General features: G+C 41.4%; 1 protein-coding gene across 6 annotated transcripts in view; it reads left to right on the top strand.

The window, feature by feature from the left end:
* Nucleotides 1-13,488: 13,488 nt before the first annotated feature.
* The window catches only part of si:ch211-266k8.4 (TBC1 domain family member 10A), a 111,071-nt gene continuing 98,207 nt past the window's right edge, over nucleotides 13,489-26,352 (top strand). For 5 of the 6 annotated variants that reach the window (XR_006313924.1, XM_043705639.1, XM_043705640.1 and 2 more), the window contains exons 1-5: nucleotides 13,489-13,683; nucleotides 15,579-15,666; nucleotides 17,533-17,640; nucleotides 21,538-21,730; nucleotides 25,364-25,489. Coding sequence is in view for 5 of the 6 variants with exons in the window: in XM_043705639.1 (XP_043561574.1) it covers nucleotides 13,568-13,683; nucleotides 15,579-15,666; nucleotides 17,533-17,640; nucleotides 21,538-21,730; nucleotides 25,364-25,489 (631 nt within the window). In the remaining variant the exon portion in view is untranslated. Of the gene's footprint in view, nucleotides 13,684-14,855; nucleotides 15,129-15,578; nucleotides 15,667-17,532; nucleotides 17,641-21,537; nucleotides 21,731-25,363; nucleotides 25,490-26,352 lie in introns of those variants that run through there. The other variant, XM_043705641.1, reaches the window with a different exon arrangement.

The raw sequence follows: 26,352 nt of genomic DNA on the forward strand, positions 1-26,352 counted from the left end.
CTAGTTCTCCCTGTATTCCATGAGATATAACTTTGCTAATCAGTCTCCCATGGGCAACCTTGTCGAACGCCTTACTGAAGTCCATATAGATCACATCTACTGCTCTGCCCTCATCAATCTTCTTTGTTACTTCTTCAAAAAACACAATCAAGTTTGTGAGACATGATTTCCCACACACAAAGCCATGTTGACTATCCCTAATCAGTCCTTGCCTTTCGAAATACATGAGAGAAAGTGAGGGCTGCAGATGCTGGAGATCAGAGCTGAAAATGTGTTGCTGGAAAAACGCAGCAGGTCAGGCAGCATCCAAGGAACAGGAGAGGGCTTATGCCCGATACGTCCATTCTCCTGTTCCTTGGATGCTGCCTGACCTGCTGTGCTTTTCCAGCAACACATTTTCAGTTTCGAAATACATGTACATCCTGTCCCTCAGGATTCCCTCCAACAATTTGGCGACCACTGAGGTCAGGCTCACTGGCCTATAGTTCCCTGGCTTGAGCTTACCACCCTTCTTAAACAGTGGCACCACATTCGCCAACCTCCAGTCTTCTGGCACCTCACCTGTGACTATCGATGATACAAATATCTCAGCAAAAGGCCCAGTAAACACTTCTCTAACTTCCCACAGAGTTCTCAGGTACACCTGATCAGGTCCTGGGGATTTATCCACCTTTTAACCGTTTCAAGATATCCAGCACTTCCTCCTCTGTAATCTGGACATTTTGTAAAATGTTACCATCTATTTCCCTACAGTCTATATCTTCCATATCCTTTTCCACAGTAAATACTGATGCAAAATATTCATTTAGTATCTCCTCCATTTTCTGTGGCTCCACACAAAGACCGCCTTGCTGACCTTTGAGGGGCCCTATTCTCTCCCTAGTTACCCTTTTGTCCTTAATATTTTGTAAAACCCTTTTAAATTCTCCTTAATTCTATTTGCCAAAGCTATCTCATGTCCCCGTTTTGCCCTCCTGAAAGTGTTGGCTATACTGGCAGCGCCTCATACAAGACAAAACAAAGAACAATGAAAATAACAGCGCAGGAACAGGACCTTCAGTCCTCTGAGCTTGTGCTGATCAGATCCTCTATCTAAACGTGTCACCTATTTTCTAAGGATCTGTATCCCTCTCCTCCCTGCCCATTCATGTATCTGTCTAGATACATCTTAAGTGATGCTGTCGTGCCTGCCTCTACCACCTCCACTGGCAACACGTTCCAGGCATCAACCACCCTCTGCGTAAAGAACTTTCCACATGTATCTTAAACTTTTTCCCTCACACCTTGAACTCATGACTGTCGTAAATGAATCCCCCACTCTGGGCAAATTCTTCTTGCTATCCACCCTGTCTATACCTCTCATGATTTTGTAGACCTCAATCAGATCCCCCACAAGCTCTGTCTTTCTAATGAAAATAATCTTAATCTATTCAACCTGTCTTCATAGCTAGCACCCTCCATACCAGGCAGCATCCTGGTGAACCTTCTCTGCACCCTCTCCAAAGCATCCACATCCTTTTGGCAATGTGGTGACCAGAATTGTACGTAGTTTCCAAACATAGCTGAACCAAAGTCGTATACAACTGTAACATGACCTGCCAACTCTTGTACTCAATACCCTGTCCGATGAAGGAAAGCATGCTATCTGTCTTCTTGACCACTCTGTTCCCTGAAGGTGGCAATGTAGGTCAATAATGGACCTGAGCACCCAGATCTCTTTGTTTCCCCATTTACCATATTGTTCGCTGTAGAATTGGATCTTCCAAAATGCATCACCTCGAATTTGCTTGGATTGAATTCCATCTGCCATTTCTCTTCTCAACTCTCCAATCTACCTATATTCTGCTGCATTCTCTGACAGTACCCTTCACTATTCTGCTACTCCACTAATCTTAATGTCATTTGCAAACTTGCTAATCAGACCACCTATACCTTCCTCCAGATCATTTATGTATATCACAAACAACAGTGGTCCCAACACAGATCCCTATGGAACACCTCTGGTCACAGTTCTCCATTTTGAAAAATTCCCTTCCACCACTACTCTCTGTCTCCTGCTGCTCAGCTAGTTCTCTATCCATCCAGCTAGGACCCCCTGAACCCCATGTGACTTCACTTTCTCCATCAACCTACCATGGTGAACCTTATCAAATGCCTTACTGAAGTCCATGTATATCACATCTACAGTCCTTCCCCCACCAATCAACTTTGTCACTTCCTCAAAGAATTCTATTAAGTTGGTAAGACATGACCTTCCCTGCACAAAACCATGTTGCCTATTACTGATAAGATCATTTTCTTCCAAATGTAAATAGATCCTTTCCCTCAGTATCTTCTCCAGCAGGCTCACCAGTCTATAATTACCTGGATTATCCCTGCTACCCTTCCTAAACAAAGGGATAACATTAGCAATTAGAACCCGGGGTTTGGGAATGAGTGATGAACATCGACTCTCTGAAGTTGTTAAACTCAAAGTTGAGCTGTATGGTACCTATGTGGATGATTTGGTGTCGTTTCTCCAGCTTGCATTGAGTTTCACTAGAATACTGCAACTGAGACAGAAATGTTGGTTTAGGAACACTGTGGTGTGTGGAAGTGGCAGGTAACTGGAAGCTCAGTGTCATTTTTATGGACAGAGTGGAGCTGTTCCTCGAAGTAGTCACCCAAGCTTTGTTTTGTCTCCCCAGTGTTGAGGAGGCCCATTATGAGCAGCGAATGCAGCAGCCTCAATTGTATGAGGCGCAGGTAGATCGCTGTTTCATTGGAAAGGATTGCATGGGAAGGTGCAGTGGGGATAAAATGGTGCTGGCAGTGGAGGGAGAGTGGGCCAGTGTCCTGGAGACAACAATCCCTGTGAAATGTTGACAAGGGAGGGAAATGTGTCTGGTAGTGAAATCCCTTTGGAGGTGACAGAAAAGGCAGCTTATGTTCCTTTGGATGCGGAGGCTGGTGTGGTAGAAGTGAAAACAAGAGGGAGCCTAACAATGTTGTGGAAGAGAAAGGATGGGGGCAGAAATGCAGGAGGTGGGTCAAACATGGCTGAGGGCGCAGTTGACCACACTGGCAGTGAGTTATTTATTGAGGACAAAGATGGAAATGTCAGAGGCCCCCATACAGAACAGATGCAACAGAGATAGAGATACTGGAAGAATGGAATGGAGTCCTTACAGGAAGCAGGAATTGAGGATGTGTAGGCAAGGTAATTGTGGAAGTTGGTATGTTTTTAATGGATATCGTTTAAGACACCTTTAATAGTCTTTAAGTTAAACTTAGAAGCTATTTCCATTACAAGAAAGCAATACAATTACCAGATATCATGAATGAATTCAACAGGGAATTATGGAGCATTTTCAAGTGAATTTTGCTTCCAGGTAAATGATATTGTAAACTGTGTAGATTAAAGCATAGCATTACAGACACACAAAAACAAAATACAGTAGCGCCTCGATTTACAAACTCAATCCGTTCCGGGACCTGGCTCGCGAACTGAATCAATTTTTCCCATTGTTCAGATAGCGTAAGAATGCTTGGCCGGCTGTTCACAGCGCACGTGCCAAAGACGAACTGAATAAGATCACATGGGGCCCGAGAGCTTTTGCGTTCAACAAGCGCGTAGCAAAGCAGAACAATGAAACCACACGGTTGCACACAGGCTTTTTGCGTTTGTCCCTTCATTCGTACCTTGAATTTCGTACGTATGTTGAAGCAAAGTTTTACATACAATCCTGTTCGTAAACTGATTTGTTCATGAACGGGGTCGTTCGTATGTCGAGGCGCTATTGTAATGCCAATTTTGGAAATTTGAACTAAAACAAAGTGCTGGGGAAAATCAGCAGGTCTGGCAACATCTATGTTAAGAGAAACAAAGTTAACATTTTGACTCTAGCATGATTCTCCTTTGGAAGTTTTCACATTATAAAGAGATACTGGTCCTTCCTCTTCTGGAAGCGCATCTTTCTCTGCATAGTCTCTGTTCATTTTCCAAATTGAGTGCCATTTTAAGGGGAATATCTAGTGCATCTTATCTGGAAGCAACTGGTTTGTGTAGAAGCAGTGAGATGGCAAGACATCCTACAGTACTGAGGGTCATACAGCACAAAAACAGACCCTTCGATCTAACTCATCCATGCCAACCAGGGAGCCTAAACTGAACTAGTCCCTTTTGCCTGAATTTGGCCCATATCTCTCTAAACCTTTGCTATTCATGCATTTTTCCAAGTATCTTTTGAATGTTGTAATTGCACCCACCTCTGCCACTTCCTCTGGCAGCTCATTCCATACATGCACCACCCTCTGTGACAACAAAATTGCCCCACAGTCCCTTTTAAATTTTTCCCCTCGCACCTTTTTTGTCACACCACTTCTAATAATTTGGAAATGTTAAACAATTTTAGAAGATACTTGGTACTTAATAGAATCAAAGCAACAGCCAGAAGAGATCAACTAGCAAGTAACAGGGGAGTGACACGATGGCTCAGTGATTCGCACTGCTGCCTCACAGCATCAGGGATCCAAGTTTGATTCCAGCCTCGGGCATCTGTCTGTGTGGAGTTTGCACATTCTCCCCTTGTCTGTGTGGGTTACCTTCGGTGTTCCAGTTTCCGCCCACAGTCCAAAGATGTACAGGTTAGGTGAACTGGCCATGCTAAATTGCCCACAGTGTTCAGGGATGTGTAGGTTAGGTGCATTAGTCAGGGGGAAATGTAAAGTAATAGAGGATTGGGACTGGGCGGGTTACTCCTCAGCGGGATGCTGTGGGCTTGCTAGGCCGAAGGGATTGTTTCCACACAGCAGGAATTCTAATTCCAATTGCATAGTATATCAATGGCAACGCCTTTAAACAGCTGCTGCTGAGCAAGCAGTTGTACAAATTTGGGACAGAGCTCCAAAATGGAACATTGAGCTCCAAAATTAAAGTCTTGACATCAAATCACTATGTTCTTGATATTAAAGATATTTTCTAAATAGGAAAGATATAAAGGAATGTGTTACTGATGTAAAGGAATGGTATTGAGGTGGATGATTGGCCATGATCTTATGGAATGGTGGAGCAGGCTCATTGGGCCAAATCGCCGACTTCAGCTCCTATTTCCTGTGTTCCTATGGACTGAGGTAATCCATTTTAGGCCTAAAATGGTAAAACAGATTCTTTCTAAATGATGAACAGGTAAAACCAAAGAGAGATCCAATTAGACTTGGGATCCAAGGCCTGAGTGTACAGATCAAGGTGAAACATTGGTCAGTATTGGGAACCCATTGCACTGTTGGAGATACGATCTTTCAAATAGCTTGTTGGATTGATGTCCCATTTGCCAGTTCAGATGGATACAAAAATTCTTTAAGACTATTTCAAAGAAGAGCAGGATAGCTTTCCCTAGCATCCTCACCAATCTTTAGCTCTATTAACATCACAAAAAGATAGATCACCTGATCATTCTCACTCCTATTTGTGGGAATTTGCTGAGCACCATTTTTCCTACATTACAATAGTGACTACTATTCAAACTCATTGGTGTACAAAGTTAAAAATCACACAACACCAGGTTATAGTCCAACAGGTTTAATTGAAAGCACACTAGCTTTCGGAGCTCCTTCATCAGGTGAGTCAGGGGCTCGTTCGTCCCTGTCGGTTTACTTTCTCTTTTTTTTTCTTCTTTTTACTCTTGCACTTTTTATTTCTTTTAATATTTTATTCTTTTCCCTTTTTCTAAGCCCAGGAGTGGCAAGTGAAGGAGGTGGCCTCTGGTAGGAGTAGCAGCAACAATGCCAGGACAAACCAGATATTGCACCTCCCCAGCCGAGGGTCTCCCAGCAAGTGAGGAACAGGTCTTGGGCTGACTCCCCCAGGGACTCACACATAGGCTAGGCTGAGGCTCTAGGTTCACAGCTAGCCCCGGGGCCTGAAGAAGGAGAAGTGGAAACGTCAGCCCAGCACGGCAGTCTCCCAGTGTGATGGTCTTGTCTCAGCATGGAGATCTCATCCCCATGTGGAGGTACTCTTTATCTTCGGCGATGAGGTATCCCAATGGCCTGGTGTGGTGGTCTTGTCCTGGAATGGCAGTCTTGTCCCAGAATGGTGGTCTCATCCCACCTACATCTCAAGGTATTCCATCATTCCTTAATTGGCTTTTCCTAAGCCCAAGAGTCGTTAACTGAACTGTGGTTACCTTTGTCTTAATTTTCTTCAAAGATCGCAATTTCCCCCCAGACGTGATCAACGGTGCTCTCCACCGCATCTCCACTTCCCGCCCCTCCAATCGCCACCAGGACAGAACCCCACTGGTCCTCACCTATCACTCCACCAACCTCCACATACGTCGTATCATCCATCGTCATTTCCGCCACCTCCAAACGGACCCCACCACCAGGGATATATTTCCCTCTCTTCCCCTATCAGCGTTGCGAAAAGACCACTCCCTCCGTGACTCCCTTGTCAGGTCCACACCCCCCACCAACCCAACCTCCACTCCTGGCACCTTCCCCTGCAAGAAATGCAAAACCTGTGCCCACACCTCCCCCCTTACTTTCCTTCAAGGCCCCAAGGGATCCTTCCATATCCGCTACAAATTCACATTAACCTCCACACACATCATTTACTGCGTCCGCTGCACCCGATGTGGCCTCCTCTATATTGGGGAGACTGGCCACCTACTAAATCAGCACCACCTTCCTAACCTGCAATCTTCTTCATGACCTCTCCGCCCCCCTCCCCCCCCCCGCCTATCACCCTCACCTTAACCTCCTTCCACCTATCACATTTCCAACGCCCCTCCCCCAAGTCCCTCCTCCCTACCTTTTATCTTAGCCTGCTTGGCACACTCTCCTCATTCCTGAAGAAGGGCTCATGCCCGAAACATCGATTCTCCTGCTCCTTGGATGCTGCCTGACCTGCTGCGCTTTTCCAGCAACACATTTTCAGCTTTGTCTTAATTTTACTTTTTTTTAAATTATTATGTATGACTCCTGTCATTGCAGGTCCGTGGTGGGATGACTTATAAAACTTTTTCCTATATTTTTCATGTAAAACATGACAATAAATTTGTATTCTAAGAGGAAGCATTCTGTGAAATATATCATTTCCAAAAAAAGCAACGACCTTGTCTGTGTGTTTTGTAAGTGTATTCTATTCTGTATTCTAGGAATGGACAATAAATATGGGCCAACCAGTGATGCCCTCACCCCACTGGGGAATAATTTAAAAATTCTAATAAAGCATTGCATCCTACAAGTCTTCTTGAATTCTCTGCCCAAAGACGGGCCTGACCTACAGCACAACGAGCTCCATTGTATTCATGGCAACAAGGCACATCCTAAACCCAATCCAACTTGAACAGGGATAGTACCCAATGCTGTTGGCATCAGTGTGATCTACACCAGCCCTCCAGGCAATTGATGCCCCACAGAGTTAATGTTGGTAGGACAACCTGCAATTTTCCATTATGTAGTTTGGAGCTATGGATTATGATGGTAGAGATCTCAATTTCATTGTTGATAAAGTGTGGAGCTGGAAAAAAGCACAGTAGGTTAAGCAGCATCTGAGGAGCAGGGGATTTGCTGTTTCGGATCGGAACCTTTCACCAAGATCTCAATTTCATTGTGTCTTGTGCCTGACTGGGAATTTCCCCGACTCCTACTGCTTGCCATTAGCATAGGGTAGAAGGATTTACAAGTTGACACTGAATTTTATGACCATGTTATGAACACTGTTACATTCTATTCAAAAAAGTGCACTGATTCTTGAACCCCACTGCTCTTGGAGGTCACCACAAAAAATGATTTTATACAAATATGCAAAGGGGACAGTACCCCATGCTGTTGGCACCAGTGTGATCTATGCCAGCCCTCTAGGCAATTGATGCCCCACAGAGTCCCCAGTTTACCTATCAGGTGCAATCAGGTTAACAGAAAGCACCAACCAGGCTTCTTAACTTAACAACAACTACTATTTATTACAAATAAGTTCTACTGTAGGGAATCAACTATGAACTATTAATATATAAATTTACTAGTTAACACTCTTAGCCCTTTTAAAATTCCTGCATGCACATACAGATACAAAATAATGTAGGTGGTATGGGTAGAATGACAAAACTTAAGAAAATACAGTTTGATAGACCTGCTTCGCAGACTTCAATAAGATATTACTTTCTCTTCCCGATACCTACTGTTCTTCAAAGTCCTTCCTTCTAGATTCTCCATTCTTTGCTGAAAACGCATCAGTTATTCAGGATCACAGTTAGAGGCAACAGCCCAGTTACTTTGCTGCTGAGAGATATCGAGAAAATCCCCTGTCTATTTTGTCAATACATTACAAGCTCTTCTGCTGCCCAGGAACTAATTAGCATTGTCAGGTTGATGACCTTTGGCACCTACAGTTGATCACAATTGCATAAATGAATCAACTATCTGTTATCAGACAAATCTTATTACGCACACAAACACACTGGCATGCTAATTTACCTCATCCACTTTTTGCAAAGCAACAGTGTAAAAACAACTTACAATGACTTCCAGCAACTCACTTTTAAAAGATAGGCAATTCTTTTCCCAGTACTTTGTTTAAAAAAGTAAGTTTATCCATTTTAGTCTGCAATCAAAAATACAGAAAAGTAAAAGAATACAGACCTTACAGTTACTCTTTCCAGGCCATCAGCTCCTGGATGGGACTTGAACCTGGAATCTCTGGCTTAGAGGCAGGATTGCTGCCTCTGCAACACAAGGTTTCCTCATCCTAAAAGTTAATTTTTTTTTAGATACTGAACCACATTGTGCACGTTGCTAATTTTAAAAAATTAACAATTGCATTAGAAGTGGGCGGCACGGTGGCACAGTGGTTAGCACTGCTGCCTCACAGCGCCAGAGACCCGGGTTCAATTCCCGACTCAGGCGACTGACTGTGTGGAGTTTGCACATTCTCCCCGTGTCTGCGTGGGTTTCCTCCGGGTGCTCCGGTTTCCTCCCACAGTCCAAAGATGTGCGGGTCAGGTGAATTGGCCATGCTAAATTGCCCGTAGTGTTAGGTTAAAGGGGTAAATGTAGGGGTAAGGGTGGGTTGCGCTTCGGTGGGTCGGTGTGGACTTGTTGGGCCGAAGGGCCTGTTTCCACACTGTAAGTAATCTAATCTAATCTAAAGTAACAAGAACTCCGAATCCAAGAAGTTTGCCACAGCATTACAACAATAACTTGCTTTTGTATCACATAGCATCTACCTTAAGAATAGTATAACATCTCTAGGTATTTCACAGATACTATTAAACAAAAATTCTTACTGTGCTACATGATGAAAAATTAGGACAAGTGGTGATTAGCTTGGCCTAAGAAGTAAGTTTCAAGATGTGTCCTTAAGGAGAACACCAATTAAGGATGAAAGGTTGAAGCAGGGAATTCTAAACCTTAACCTCTTGATAGCTAAAGATGCAGTCACCAATAGTAGGGCAATGAAATTCCAGGATGTAAAAAGCATACGCTTTCATTAAGCCACTCTAATGCTGAGAGCCTTACTGTTTAATCTCAATCCAATGATTTATGCATCATGATTAAACTGGAAGTTGACAGAGGTGAGTCTCTAAGATAATTGTGAAGCATGCCAGTGATTCAGCAAAATGAAACTTCATGAATATTGATAATGATTTAGGTTCTTGCTCTTCGCTCAACTCAGAGTCAATTCATGCTATCAGGTGCATGAATTAATGCCTATGATTTCCCAGGGGACTGCATTCCCAATAATCTTTATTCCTTTTGAAGAAGCAATGAGTGTGCACAGAAAAGGGATGAAGAAATCAAAGGAGAGTTAACATTGATTCAAACATGTGTATCTTCCAGGAGCTGTATACAGACTGGCAACTGCTAAGAGCCTGTCTTGATAGAAAGATGAAAAGAATTGAATTAGTTTTATCATCACATACACTCAAGGAGTATAGTGAAAAGTTTATACATCACCACTTGCAGCGCCATCTTAAGTACAAGGTACCTAGGTACTGCATCTTTAGTTACAAAATCTTAGGAAATAGAGAATTTAAATGTCCAGCGTTGCAGAAATAAAAGTCCAGAACAGCGTTCTTCCAACCCATACCATGTTGGCACCAAGCCTTCGGTCTGCTCTGGCTCCAGACCACGCCAAGCTTCACCTTGAGGATCATGAGGCCGGGAGATCGCTCCAGACTGCCATGCTGGGCTGAGAGAACCCACACCAAGGGGCTGCCCATTACACCATGAGTTTGCCCTGGGAGGTCACTACACCAGACCGGGAAGCCGCTATGCCAGGCCAAACTAGAGATAAAGTAACAACACGTTAACAATGTTGTTGCCAGGTCAATAAAGGCTTCAGAAAGTGCACCATAACTTTATTGTAATAGTCCTGGGATTGAGTAATTTTGGTTACATGGGTCGACTGGGGAAACTGAGCCTATTCCTGTTAGAACTAAGAAAGCTAATGGGACGTTTGCTAGATGTGTTTAAAGTTATAAAGATTTAAAATAAATAAACCTTATCCCATTGGTTGAAGTAAAACAAAGAACTACGGATGCTGAAGGTCTGAAACAAAAACAGAAATTGCTGTAGAAACTCAGCAGATTTGGCAGCTCTTGTTGAATGAAAACAGCTAATGTTTCAAGTTCAGTGACCCTTCTTCAGAATAGTTCTGATTGGAAATTGGAAGTGTGCTAAGAGTGAGGAGGAAAACTTTCGACGACAGGACAATATTGATGTGGTGGTCAGATGGGCAGCATAGTGGCAAATGGAAACATGTGAGAAAAGTATAAGTTATGCCACAACTGAAGTACCGTGCATAATTGTAGTCACCATACTGTAGGAAGGATATGATTGCATTGGAAATTCACCAGGATTTTGACTGGGCTGGAGTGTTTCATTTATGAAGATAGGTTGTGGTTGTTTTCCTTGGAGCAGAGAAGCCTGAGGGGAACCTTATTAAGGTGTACAAAACTCTGAGGGACAAAGTCAGGGTAAATAGAGTCATGGATATGTACAGCATGGAAACAGGCCCTTCAGTCCAACTCGTCCATGCTGACCAGATATCCTGGAAGAACCATTTTTGTTTTGTGGAGGCATCAATAATCAGAGGGCATTAATTTTAGATAAAAAGGGTGGAATGAACGTGTGGAATTAAGGGAGAATTATTTCATGAAGAGTGTGGCAGGTATCTGGAACTCACAGGGTGGTAGTGTCAGGAACTGTCAAATAAGTTAATCTCTTGAAGTGACATTGGAAACAAGGCTACAGACTAAGTGCTGGAAAATGGGACTAGAATAGATGGTTATAATACTTCATGACTGGTGCAGCCATGAAGAGGTGAAGGGTCTCCATGCTGTGAAACTTTATGACTTTGTAGTCTACAGGCCTTTGAAGAAGTGCCCCTTCTGCAGGGGCAACTGCTTTGGGTAATAATCTCCACATCCAAAGCACAATTAAAACAAAAGTAAAGCTATTAAATATTTGGGCACTAAAATTGCTGGCAGCAATAGCTGGACTCTGATGGAAAAAAATTGGCATCCAGAAAGGAGATACATATCTGTGCAGATACCATTTACCAGATAAATCAGAAGATGATTGAGTTTTTTGAAGAAGTAACAAAGAGGATTGATGAGGGCAGAGTGGTCAATGTGATCTATATGTTTGACAAGGTTCCACATGGGAAACTGGTTAACAAGGTAGATCTCATGTAATAAAGGGAGAACTAGCCATTTGGATACAGAACTGGCTCAAAGGTAGAAGACAGAGGGTGGTGGTGGAGGGTTGTTTTTCAGACTGGAGGCCTGTGACCAGTGAAGTGCCGCAAGGATCAGTGCTGGGTCCACTACTTTTTGTCAATTTAATAAATGATTTGGATGTGAGCATAAGAGGTACAGTTAGTAAGTTTGCAGATGAGACCAAAATTGGAGGTGCAGTGGACAGTGAAGAGGGTTACCTCAGATTACAACAGGATCTTGACCAGATGGGCCAATGGGCCGAGAAGTGGCAGATGGAGTTTAATTCAGATAAATGCGAGATGCTGCATTTTGGGAAAACAAATCTTAGCAGGACTTATAAACTTAATGGTAAGGTCCTAGGAAGTGTTGCTGAACAAAGAGACCTTGGAGTGCAGATTCATAGCTCCATGAAAGTGGAGTCACAGGTAGATAGGATTATGAAGAAGGTATTTGGTATGCTTTCTTTTATATATGAGTATAGGAGTTGGGAGATCATGTTACAGCTGTACAGGACATTGGTTAGGCCACAGTTGGAATATTGCACGTAGTTCTGGTCTCCTTCCTATCGGAAAGATGTTGTGAAACTTGAAAGGGTTCAGAAAAGATTTACAAGGATGTTGCCAGGGTTGAGCTGTGGGGAGAGGCTGAACAGACTGGGGCTGTTTTCCCTGGAGCATCTGAGGCTGAGGGGTGACCTTACAGAGTTTTACAAAATTATGAGGGGCATGGATAGAATAAATAAGACAAAATCTTTTCCCTGGGGTAGGGGAGTCCAGAACTAGAGGGCATAGGTTTAGGGTGAGAGGGGAAAGATATAAAAGGGACCTAAGGGGCAACTTTTTCATGCAGAGGGTGGTACATGTATGGAATGAGCTGCCAGAGGAAGTGGTGGAGGCTGGTACAATTGCAACATTTAAGAGGCATTTGGATGGGTATATGAATAGGAAGGGTTTGGAGGGATATGGGCCAGGTGCTGGCAAGTGGGACTAGATTGGGTTGGGATATCTGGTCGGCATGGATGGGTTGGACCGAATGGTCTGTTTCCATGCTGTACATCTCTATGACTCTATGACTCTATGTTCCATTCTCATTACCAGCAACCTCAAGCTTGTAATCATATGTTATTAGGGAACAAGATGTATTTAAATTAATCATGATCGAAATTATAAACAGAAAACCTTAATTTTATTTGGATAATATGCATCCGATGAAATATGTTTATTTTAAAGCTTAAAATTAAAGCCACTGGTGATGTTACTGTCATTGTGATGTCATTACAGTGGAAATGCATCAATTGATAAATATGAGATTAAAATATATTAATATCAAATGTATTACCTCAATTGATAAAACTGCCACCTAAACTTAGTTAAGACCTGGATGTATATTGTGCGGATATCACACATAAGGAGTGTATGGATTTACTGTTCTCCCTCTCGCCAACTGTTTGCATCTGGACAGCTCCATGACTACAGCGTGCAGTGAGAACATTGAAGGAGAAAAGATTTTGGCAAGCAAAAAACATATAGTTTTGGAAAAGAATGGGAGGAGGTGTTATAAGCAGGAGAATGTTTTGAAAACATTGTCCTTCTTTCTTCCTGAAATCAGAGTAACAAAAGCCGAAGCTTGGCTGCAAGTTTGGGCCCACTCAACAGCGGTGGGGCTTCCTATTGGTCGGACAGCCGCTGTCAATCAGACGTCCTGTCCAATCCGGAGAGGTTGGGGGCGTGGCAGGGGGCAGTGGCGCTAGATTCGAAAGTGCTTTTGATTTGACTGGGGAGCAGCGGCTGGAGGGGAGCTCGGCGTTGTTGCTGGGGCTCGGGAAGGGCTTGGAAATTAAGATAACCGGTTCTCGGGCCAATATGAGCAGCCGTTTGACCGAGAAGCCATGCGTGCTGGGCTTCGACCAGTTTGGCTTCGCGGTGTTTCGGAGGCATTGCGATAAGTGGAAGCAGGAACACCGCAGCCATGAATACAGGCAAGTGTCTGTCCCTTACTAACCCTGCCCAAGGCTCGTATTAAATACTCAGACCCCGAATCTCACTTCTACGATCAATTATACAAAGCTACAACCATAAACAAAAAACAAACAAGTGAAAAGAGCCTGCAGTAACCTTTTGAATCAAGACTGCAGTTCAGAAAGAATTGGTTGTGGCTGGGCAGGCGCACCTGTTGCAGGAAAACTGGATTCCTACCGGGAATCATGTTGGCCGCTGAATGCCCTGTCGGCTTTATTGTTGTTTGAGGACTGGGTTGAGTCGCTGGTATACAGCCAGCTACTCAATTCCGCAACTGTCACTATTGTGCAGTGTATTCGACAGTTTCATTCAGTGTTCCAGTGAGAAATCCGTGCGGTTTGTTAATCTCAACCGCGACAAGGCAAGGTCGTAATTTATCGAATGGTGCAACTATTGAAAGTGGTTTGAATCTGTGACTTCCCTTTCTGGCAACAGTGCTTTCGTTATGCGGAAAGAATACCAATAGCGTGAACGGTTGCAAGTACAAGCTACTGCAGATGCAATCCGCCCGGCAGTTTTTACGCAACGTGAGCTTACTCTGAAATCAGGACGCGAAATGTGTCCACCAGCAATTATGTGTTCATTGGAAAATGGAAAACGGAAACTACTGCCAGTTCCAGAGTCGAAGAGTGGGGTTTACAATAATATCAATTTAAAACCAAGGCGTTCAGGGAGTGGAATTAGGAGCCAGCGCTTCATGCGAAGGCTGGTAGAATTTTAGAATTTACTTCAGTAAGGGACAATAGCATCTCGTTCAGGTCTTAATTTTTAAAATTGAAGTTGATACAGTCTGAACAAATTTCTTTAATGAAAATGGGGGAAAGATGAAGTTACAGATTTCACTGAATGGTCAGACAGTTTGCGAGACTAAATTGTGTACTTTTGTTCCTGTGCCCCTAAATATTGCCCAGAATTTTATGGGACAGCACAATTTCCATTGAAAAATGGTCGCACACTTGAGTCTCATTAGTGTGCAAAGTTAAGAGAGCATTAAGTTTATCCGGATTGCTACTTTAAACCCTTCTGGGACTTTATGACGAGTTCGCAAAATCTATGAACTAAAATCGAAAATGATGTACGCTCTTCAACAATTTGTGGAAAACTAATGGTGATGAAATTCTCTGTAGCAATACACGACACATTGGCCTTCCATTTTACACTCTGCCAGATCTTTTCGATTTGATTTCGAAAGGCTAATTTGGGGATGTGAATGTTTAAAAGGGGTGGCAATTTGTCACTTGTTTCTACACCATACCAGGGATTATTTTTATCTGCTATATCAACATGGTTTAGTTGTAGTAAGCTCACTACACCCAGGCAGAGATCGAAGCGTATTATCCAGATTGACATGCCCTATCAGAAATGCTGCCATGTGGATGAAACAAGGCTCTGCTCACTCTCTCAGGTGGATCCTATGATGCCATTTTGGAGAAGAGCAAGTACACTTTACCTGGTTATCTGTACATGTATGTCATTGCTCTTTGGCTGCTTTCAGTTCATAAGTTGGCTGTGTGGTTTCTTTGTGCTACAACTGTGACTGTACTCAATTGGTTGTAATGTGCCCAGGGATAACAAGGTTTTGAAAGATACAGTATTATTTTAAAATGTTTATGCATGCTCTCTTTCTCTTCATTTCTTGATTTATTTCTTATTTTCTCCTTTAATCACATCCTGTCTATCTTTTCCTGTTCTTTGTCTGTGTCTGTTTAACTCTCATGTACTTCTTTCCATTCTCTCTGTCTGTCCTCATGAACCCTTTGTCAATGCCCTTCTCCATCTCTCTCCTGTCTGCCTGCATGTCTCCTTGTGTCTCGCTCTGTTCTTATGGATTAACCTCTTGTACCTCGGTTCACAGCTACCCAAATGTCAGTGCTTCCAAGCTGGAATCATGGCAGAAAATGCTTAGCAATTGGAATGAGGCTGGTGCATCATGCATGGAAAAGGTAAAGGGAATATTGCAAACTACTAAAAAGTTTTTTCTTTTAAAATGTTGTGTGCCAGTTGTAAGCATGTTTCACACAAATGTGATGTTTTTTTTCCTTCCTTACCTCCATTATCCCTCACATGAGATTGTGAATGAAGCTCAGGTCTGGACTGACCTGTAAAAAGAAACTAACAAATACTCATGATTTTCCTCCTTTTGAGGAATTTATAGACTATTTGTCTCTTTCTTCTGGCTGAAAATGCTGAGTAACCTTAATGCCAACTCACTAGTTCTTTCAAAAAGATCAATTTTGGATTATTTTGCAATTTGTGTACATGATGACATGGAAGTAATTGATTTCATCCCATGAATTGCCAGCCGGCAAATTTCTAATCTTTCTGCATGTAGGTAAGGGTCAAGCAGTGGCTATGTCATTCCAAAACCCAAGGGTGTGGGGTAAATTAGATGGTGACTTGACCCTCCACTGATCTCTCTAACATGGTTTGTCACAAAGTAGCAATGGTGGAGGCATGATGAGCACAAACTACAAAATATAACGCTACATGACTTATGCTAAATACTGTGCAATGAAGTGTAATGATTTGTTTCACCTTGTCCAGAATAGTAGAATCAGGAAGTCAGCCTGAGTTTTGAAGTGGATAAATTCAAAACTGAAAGAAATTTGTGACTGAAGGGTATTTAATGAGAACTCTGAAGAGACATGGGAGGTTAATTCTCAATAAGAAGTACAGTAATACTTTAGAGTGGCAGATAGTGAATTATGAGGCAATAAATGAGCGCAGTGAACATGGGAGGAACAAGTGAGTTTTTGACCTGTAGTTCCCAGAACTCTCCAGCACTTGAGGATTTCATCACCTAATGTCTTAGGTCTGTTTTGACTTATTGATAGAGGTTAGAATGATTGACTAATCATAGTAACAATGTTATTGATTTTGTGGTACTGCTATGTTAATGAAAGGTGAACTCCATGGCCCTTGAGAAGGTGATGGTAGGGATATGTACCCCTGCAAGCTGGATGGTTCATGGAGCTTTGACACAACAAGGTAACTTGTTAGACCATTTTAATAGTTCAGGATAAAGCCAGCACTGAAGAAACTCAGCAGTTATGGCATGCTCATGGAGAGAGAAAGTTAACGTTTCAAGTTCAGTATGACTCTTCTTTGGTTCACTCCAGTACGTCTCTCCTCCCAGCACAATCTCTATTTTTTTCTTTTCAGATTTCCAGCATCCTCAGTTTTTTTTTCTTTTCTAAGAAGCAAGTCCCATTGGTGAGGAGCAGAATCTCTCACAAGCGCAGACTAAATAAGGTGGTGCTTTTTTTCCACTCCAGAGCATTGGTAAACCAGATGAATTTTTTTTAATGATCCAGCATTGCGAGTGCCATTTACCAATCCCAGTTTAGTGTTTCCAATTGTAAAAACAAACCAAAAAAAAAGTTGAGTTCTGAGGAGGGTTACTGGATTCGAAATGTTAACACTGATTTCTCTTCACAGAAGCTGCTGGACTTTTCTAGCAACTGCTGTTTTGTTCTTGATTCACAGCATCCACAGTTCTTTTGGCTTTTTAAAAAAAAAACTGTTCAATTGTGATATGAGCTGAGTTTATTCACTCAGGCATCTGAATATTTTTGATATTTAAACAGTGATAAAGATTACAGAGCTATCTCGATCTAGCTTTGCTCTGTGTGAGGGAAGGGAAAGTCGATCCTGATCCCACATTGCAAAGTTGGAAATCTTTTAGAAAACCCATCTCTGCTTACATGCAAAATAATTCACTCCTTGTATATTATTGTTAAACTGATTTTGCAATTGATTACTTTATAGAGAGTGTTCATAGTTTTTTTTTTAACTGAAATTTATTTCAGATTCATGTCTTCCTTGAAGATGGTGTTCCCATCAAATTACGTGGACGTCTGTGGAAATGCCTTTTGGGCAGTGACCTCGCTAAACAGAGTAGTAGTCACACCTACCAGGTGAAGAAAGCTATTTTTCATCTGCAGTGCTTGCATATTGTTTTTTTGTTTTAAAATCATACTTGATAGAAATTATCAAAGAGACAGATGTACATTTATGCAGTCTTTCACCACCTTTGCAGATACTAATACATTTGAAGTACAGGTATTGTTGTTATGTGGCAGCAAACACCATAGTTAATTTGCACACAGCAAACTCGCATGTGCAGCAGTGTTATAATTTTAATGCTGTTGGTTGATGAGCAAATGTTGACCAAGAGTTGGTGAGAACGTCCCTGCTATTCTTCTAAATATTATCGTGATATCTGGGGGAATAAAATTATATTAATCACAGGTGATTTTCATATTGATTGGGGAAATTCAAATTAGCAAAGAAAGCAACATGGAATAATTCATACTGTATTTGGGACTGTTTCCTGAAATAATATATTGTGGATTCAACCTGAGTTCAGGCTACTTTGGATCTGGTACTATGTAATGAGACAATCTTAATTAAACTTAATAAAAGTTCCCCTGGGAAGCAATGATTCTATCCTGGTCGAATTTGGTTTGAGGGGGAGTAACTTGGGTCAGAAGCATGTGCTAAATTTAAATAAGGGTAGTTACAAAGGTATAAAGGCAGAGTTGGATTAGGAAAGGCATTTAGCAGAAAAGATAATTTGAGGAACAATAGCAGATGTTGAGCAAAAATAGTTTGTGACTCTTAGCAAAACAAGATCCCTGTGAAGATGATTTCTGGGAAGGGGATAAAGAGAGGTTCGTACCAAGCCAAACAAAACAGAACATACAATGTGGCAAAAATTAGTGGTAAATCAGAGGATTGGGAAAATGTTAAAAGCCAATGAAATATAGCCATAAAAATTATAGAGGGAAATATAAACTGAGGGGAAACAAGTAAATAGCTTTTTAAATATAGGTGAAAAGAGAGGCCAAAGTGAACATAGAGAATGAACATGAAGAAATAATAATGAGGAACTAGGAAATGGCTAGGGAGGTAAATAAATATTTTGCACCAGTCTTCAATTTACAAGTAACTAATAGCATTCCAAATATCCTAATTAATCAAGGGCACTAAAGTGGGGGAGGAAGGAAGCATGGTGACTGTCACAAAAAAGTACAAGGTAAACTAATGGGGCTAATGACTGAAGTCTCCAAGACCTAATGGGTTGCATCCTAAGATGTTATTGGAAGTAGCTACAGAGTTAGTAGGTGCACTGCTTGTAATCTTCCAAGAATCTTTAGATCATGGAAATGTCCTGGAGAATTGGAAAACTGCCAATGTCTCCCTCTTGTCGAAAAAGGAAGACCAAGAACATCTAACTGTAGGCCAGTTCAATTCACATCTGTCATAGAATCACAGAATTGTTACAGTGCAGAAGGAGGCCATTTGGCCCATGGTACCTGCCTAGTTCGATTACCCAGTACCAATCTCCTGCCTTTCCCTGAAACCCTGCACACTGTTTATCCAAATATTCATCTAATGCCCTCTTGAAGCCCTCAATGGCAAATCATCGCTCTTGCTTAGTTTGCACGTCACTTTAAATCTATGCGCTCTCATTCACTTTTCTTTTATGAGGAAGATCCAGCCCTCTCATGATTTGGAAATCTGTATCAAGTTTCCTCTCTGCCTCTTCTTCTGCAAGGACAGTCCCTAACTTTTCAGTCTATCCTTGCAACTGAAGCTTATCTTTCCTGGAACCATTCTTGTAAATTGCTCCTACACCATCTCCAATGCATTTACATCTTTCCTATAATATGACACCCACAGCTATATACAGTACTGCAGCTGAGATCTAATATGTACTAGTTCAACATCACCTCCTTGCCATTGTACTCTATGCCTCCATTAATAAGGCTTAGAACACTCTAAGCATTATTAACTGCTATCTCCACCTTTCCTGTCACCTTCAATGATCTGTGCACATATACAATTGCCCTTCTTCTCCTGCACCCACTTTAGAATTAATACCTCCTATTTTTCTTGTCTCTCAATGTTCTCTAGACCAAAGTACATCCCCACTCACTACTTTGCATTGAACCTCATCTGCCACCTGTGTGGCTACTCCCCCAACTTGTTAATGTCCTTTGAGTTCTACACTCTTCTGCTCAATGTTTACAATTCTTCCAAGTTTTATGTCATCTGTAAACTTTGATAATGTCCCCTTCACCCAAAGATCTAGATCATGAATATATACCAGGAAAAGCAAAGATCCCAATACCAACCCCAGGAAGGTCCACTATAAAACTTTCTTCAGATCAGAAAGTATCCACTGACCATTACCGTTTCCTATCATGCAGCCAATTTTGCATCCATATAGCTATTGTCCCTTTTATACCATGACCAATAACTCCCATCGCAAGTCTGATGTGAAATACCTTCTGGAAATCCATGTGCCCCAGTGTTGGAGGAAAATGGATGTGCATTTAGAGATACATTATACAATCAAACAGCATGCCTTCATAAAGGAGAAATAATGTTTGACATATTAATTGGAAGTCTTTGAGGAAGTAACATAATAAAGGGAAAACAATCAATGTGATGTATTGGATTTCCAAAAGACATTTAAGGTACCACACACTAGGTCATGTAAAAAGGTAAGGCATGGTATTAGGGGTAGTTTAGTAGACTGGATCGAGGATTGTCTAACTAATGGAGGGTTAAAGGGAGTATTTTCAGGATGGCAACTTGGAACAAGTGGAGTACAACAGGGATCTGTGGTGAGGCCACAAGTATTTCCAATGTATGTTATACATAGGCTAGGTGGATTAGCTATTGGAAATGCAGGGTTACAGGGATTTGGTAGGGGGTAGGTTTGGATGGGCTGCTCTTTGGTGAGTCAGTGTGGACTCGATGGGCCAAATGGCTGCTCTTACACTGTGGGGATGTAATGGTTCTATATTAGTAACATAGATGACAAATGAATATGTTACCACCAAATTTGCAGATAAGACTAGAGAAGGTGGGTAGGCAAGTAGTGAAGGTGACTGTGTTTATAGAAGGACTTGGGTAGATGGAATATAATGTGGGAAAAGGTCTGGTATGCATGTTGGCAGGAAGAAATATTGAATTGAATATTATTTAAATGGAGAAAGACTGCAGAAAGCTGCAGCACAGAGATTTGTGTGTCCTTGTGCATAAATCTCACAAAGGTAGCATCCAAATTCAGCCGGTAATAGGAAAGGCACATTCACCATTGGCCCTTTATTTCAAAGGCAATGGAGTATAAATTAGGGAGATATTGATAAAACTATTCAAGACCACATCTCAAATTGAATGATTGTGGGTTTTTTTTTCATTTTTTTTAAAATCTAGATTGATCCTGGTATAAAGGGATTTTCTTCTGAGGAGAGGGTGAATAGGTGCAACCGATGTTAATTTGAGCTTAGAAAAATGAGAGGTTATTGAAACATAGAAGGTTCTTAGGCTTGACAAGTTGGCTGCAAAGAGGTTATTTCCCTTTATGTGATAGTCTAGGATCAAAGGCCATAATCTTGGAGTAAGACGTCATCCATTTCAGATTGAGATGAGGAATTTTGTCTGACGACAAAAAATCAAGCTGTTGTCCTCTGGTTACTAACCTTCAGCCAGTGGAATGAGGGTTTCTCTTATTTACTGTGTAACAATCCCTCCATTTTTAGTATTTATGTACATCTCCCCATAACTTTCCCTGATCTTGCATCTCCTGTCTGTTTGACTTAATTGTGGTTCTCCCCCTCTCAAGAGAGTAAGTGCCCTCTCCACTTTCCCTTAGAGTTTACTATCCTTTCTAAAATGTATTGCACTGAACTGAATGCAATACTCCAGATGAGGCCTATCTGGTGTTTTATTGAGGAATGCTTGAGGACAAATTAACTTAAGAATGGCATGGTTTAAAAATAACTCTGTATTTCTTGCAGGAGTATGTGGAGGAACTGCGCAGTCAGCTGGCAAGGCTTGGCGTGAATGAGTATGGGGTGCAGGTGGCCATTTCTACACTAGAAAATGCAGATAAAGAGAAGGCAGAAACAGACAGCACAGCTCCCAACCTGACAGCTAATCGCAACCCTGAGATCACCATTGAAACATTAAGACAGATTGTCCTTGATGTTGGTAAGGTGGCTAAATTTTGTGATCATGATGGATTTGATGCTCCTTGTCAGGTGATAGTTCTAAAGGGCTAAACATTTAGGTCTGAGACTAGACATTTTCTCCACTGAAGGGTGTGCGTATATTTGGAATTTTGTACCATTAAACAGCATTGGATCCTCAGTCAATAGGTTTTTTTTTAAGACTGAAATCGATCAATTTTTTTTCATCTTTGTGGAAATTATGGGATATGAAGGTAGGACAGGAGAATGCTCCTGCCATGTTGAAGCAGACTGGAAGGGCTGATTGGCCTGCACCTACTTCTGTTTCTTCTGTTCTTGGGTGGTGGTGGATACAATCACATATGTTGAATGTGAAGCTGAACCTGTTCTGCCTGACAATTTTGTAGTCCATATATTTGAATGCACAGTATGTTTGTAGAAGGGTGTCTGGAAGAATTTAAGTACTTGCAGATTGGTGTCATGCTAATTGACCATAACTGACACTTCATGCAAAGAGGAAAGAAGAATTACTGAAGGATTTAACTTTATGCCACCAACTCTTGCACACAGGCACAGCTACCTAACGCCACGTTTGCTTAGACTGTATATTATCCCACCAATGGTTGACTAATGAATGTCAAAATGTGGGTGATAAAGAAAAACAAACAGTGAGTGGGTGGAACAAATGAACCAGTCCCTGACTATTTTGAAGACTTAACAGCAATCTAATTTGTTCAATACATCACATCAGTTGTATGACTCTTTGATCTTTTAATACAAATTGTGCTCTATGATCCTGACCCAGTAGCTGTTTGCTGAAGGAGCAGCGCTCTGAAAGTTTGTACTTCCAAATAAACCTGTCGGATTATAACCTAGTATTGTGATTTCTAGCTTCCAGAGAGAACACTGTAGCTGAGTTATTACAAGACTGATGGTATCAAGTTTTTGGGATGGATACAAGGGCATAATGAGAGAGAAGGACATAGAATTGACGTAGGGCAGTGTGGAGTGGTTATGGTGAGAGGAGAAAGTGAAGACTGCAGATGCTGGAGATCCGAGTGGAAAAGTGTGTCGGTGGAAACACACAACAGGTCAGGCGGTATCCAAAGAATCAACGTTTCTGGCGTAAGCCCTTCATTGGGAATGGGGGTTGGGGAGTAGACGTGGCAGAAGGAGGATGAGATAAAAATATGGTGGAGGTGAGTTAGTAGATCCAATCCTCCAACTTGGCACCACCCTCTTAAACTGTCCTACCTATCCATCTTCCTTTCTACCTATCTGTTCCACCTTTTTGCTCCAACTTATCACTACCACCCCCTACCTGCATCTACCTATCACCTTCCTAGCTGTCTCACCCCCACCTCACATCCTCACTCCAATTTATATCTCAGCCCCCTGCTCCCCCACTCCTCCCTCCCCATCCACATCCACCACATTTCTAATGAAGGGCTTATCCCCAAAACGTCGATTCTCCTGCTCCTCAGACGCTGCCTGACCTTCTGTGCTTTTCCAAAGCCACACTTTTTAACAGGGCAAGGAGAGATAACAGAACAGCCAAAATCTTGAAGATCCTTCCTTAGCAACACTAGGTGTGCCTGTATGCTACAGACTGACATTGATCAATAAAACAGCTCGCCAACCATTATCTGAAGCCAATTAGATATGCTGACCTTGTTTGCATTGTACCTGTCTGATAGACAAATTCAAGATGAAAGTCTGGTATTCATACTGAACAATACAGGAAGTATAGGACCAGGGTGTTAATTTGGGAATAACACAAGGGTGTAAGTGAAGACAGTGTCAGCAAAGTTAGGGCTGGAATTTGAGTGCCTTTTAATGGAATGATAATTAATACAATACTAACTAACTCTTCTTGCCATTAATTTAAACCATTAATCTGATTCCTATAACTCATAAGTTGTTTGAGATTTGAAAATGTCAGTTGCAAATTATTCTTGCTTCCTCAATTTTTCCTTTTTCTCTATTTGTCTCTTTGAAGCTGATTTGACTCAAATTCTTCTGATTTTCTGCTCTGTGCCTCTTTCTTGAACCTTAATCAGTTCAAATGACAACAGTTAACCCACTTGCTCTTTGCCCCTCTCCTCCACCCCCACACCCACACGTTATCAATTCACACTCCCAGCAAGTCACGGAGCCAATTATGTTTGAACTAACAGCTGCAGCAAAAAGGGATTCACACCACGATGTGACTTCAAGCCCTGACCCAACACCCCCTTCTTGTTTCATGTTTCTTTGTGTAAGATTTTACTTTAGAGGGATGAGAAGGTCACCTTGGTTAAATATCATTCATCAAGCCATTATTTGCAACTTTGAAATCATGTCATAATGTAATTATTTGGTATTTTGGTTAATGAAAAATTTTAGTTTTTTTTACACAAACAGCACTTAAAGATGCTTAGCAGGAGTATGCTCAGAAGGGTTTTTAAAAGAAGGGGAGATGGAGGAGTAATTTTACAGGAAGAATTCCAAAGCTTTGTTTCCCAGCAACTGACTGCACAGTCGCCAATGTTAGAGCTGGAGGAGCGTGGAGATCCCAGAGGGTTGGAGGGCTAGGCAATGTTAGAGACTGAGCAGAGCAAGAACATGGAGGAATTTGAAAACGTGGATGAGAATTTTAAACTTCAAATATTACTGGACTTTGAGCTAGTCTGGGTCAAAGAACATAACTGGTATTTGGTAAAAGTTAGGATGTGGACAGCAGAATTTTAGATCAATTACATATAATTGTACTACATAGACTATTGGCTATTCAACCCAACTGAGCTATGGTAGTATTCAGCTCTACTTCATCTCATCCTATCAGTACTGTATTTTCTTAATCCTTTCTCTCATGTTCATCTAGCTTCCCTTGAATGTGTGTCTGAATCTCTGATCGGTCTTGGATAATTCCTTTGATTGTTCTAATAGAATTTTCTTAGTGACTACCTTATATTTATGGCCCCTAAATGTTTGACTGGGTGAGTTTAACCCTTTATTTCCTCTAAGACCAGACAAGACATTTATTCATGCATGCGTGGGAGATGCGTGCATCGAGTAAATGGCATGCAGCTCAAATTTTTTTGCAACAGAAAGGTTTTACATTGTTCTTACAGCTTCCAATTGGCCACTCTAACAGAATACTTGCCAATGAAAGTATTACATATTACTCACCCGATCTTTACCCAAACCTGGTTGCATAATTCATAATCCAAGTTAATACACATGATTATATTAAGCAATCCTATTGAAACTAACGTGATTACACTATGAACTCCTATCTTTATATGTTCACATCTTTAATTGTTAATGCGTACTTGTTACAGGAAATCTATATTGCTTGCTTGATATATAATTTTGATATCCCACGAGTGGAAACACCTGTATCTACTCTATTGGACTACTACTTGTTGTTCTTGGGTAATCCCTCCATCTTGGGACAAGAGCTCAACCTGTTTAGTCTTTCCTGTTCCGTTCTAGCCACTCAGTTTTATATCATCTCATCTGCAGTTATTGGAACCAACCCATAAGCTAATGATTTTTATGGGCCTAAGTATTTCATAGTTTTTTTATTGCAGCATGGAATATAAATGTCATTTTATATAAAAATACAATTTATTTAAGCACACAGTGTAATAATGATGTTTGTTTCTTGCAGAAAGATCATTTCCCACTCACTGTTCCCTAATGGGTAAAAATCCAGAGGCAAAAGAAGGGCAGGCAAAACTCTTCAGGATCCTCTCTGCATATGCCAAGTATAATCCCCAGATTGGCTACTGCCAAGGTAAGAGCCAGTACCATTGCTCCTATCATTTCAGTACGTCTTTAATGCAGAGTAAGTATCCCAGAGATTGTTATCCATCACTGGGAGGGAGGAGAGAGAGTTTTCCGTATGTGAATTGGCTGGTATGTTTCCCACGTTATAATAGTGCATACTCGTTCTTTTAGAAAGAAACTTTGTTGGCTGTCAAGTGCTTTGGGGGAACATCCTGTGGCTGTGAATTGTTATGGAAATTTGTTTAATGACACACAAGTTTGTTAACTTGTGTCATTAAAGGCAATTGATTATAAAATGTTAAAATCGTTCTTAGTGTGTCAAGTCAGTGTGGAAGAATATTCAGTGTTCAGCCAAGCATCCTGCTTCATGCCATAACATTTCAACCTCTTGAGTATACACTTTGTGGATTTAAAACTTAAGGGCATGGTTGAAAGTCTAAACGAAATATTAATTATTAAGTAGTTGCAATGGTACCCTGAAGAACCCTCCTTGGTGTTTCTGCAGAAGTCCGTCCACTAGCGGAAATATGAGAACTTGACTGAAACCCCTGTTCTGTGTGTGTGTGTGTGTGTGTATAGCTATCAGCCAAAAGAGGGCAGTAGTGCTCCAGCTAACAGAACAATTCTTTTAAGGTCTGGTTTTAAATTGGGCACTTCGCATTTTAGAAAAAGTGAGAGAGAATTGTGGGTTTTACTTTGCAGAAATATTTGCAGTTGAATATCTTTTTAAGGCTTTAAATATGAAAGTTTTCTGTTTTTAAACCAGCCAATAGTTTATTCAAGAGCACTTGCACTACCCCTGGATTCTATATAATTAAAGTAAAACCCTGATTGATTTTGAATTAATCCATCCTCCCTTAACGTAATGTT

Source organism: Chiloscyllium plagiosum, chromosome 16 (assembly GCF_004010195.1).
Source record: "Chiloscyllium plagiosum isolate BGI_BamShark_2017 chromosome 16, ASM401019v2, whole genome shotgun sequence".
NCBI classification, from domain to species: Eukaryota; Metazoa; Chordata; class Chondrichthyes; order Orectolobiformes; family Hemiscylliidae; genus Chiloscyllium; species Chiloscyllium plagiosum.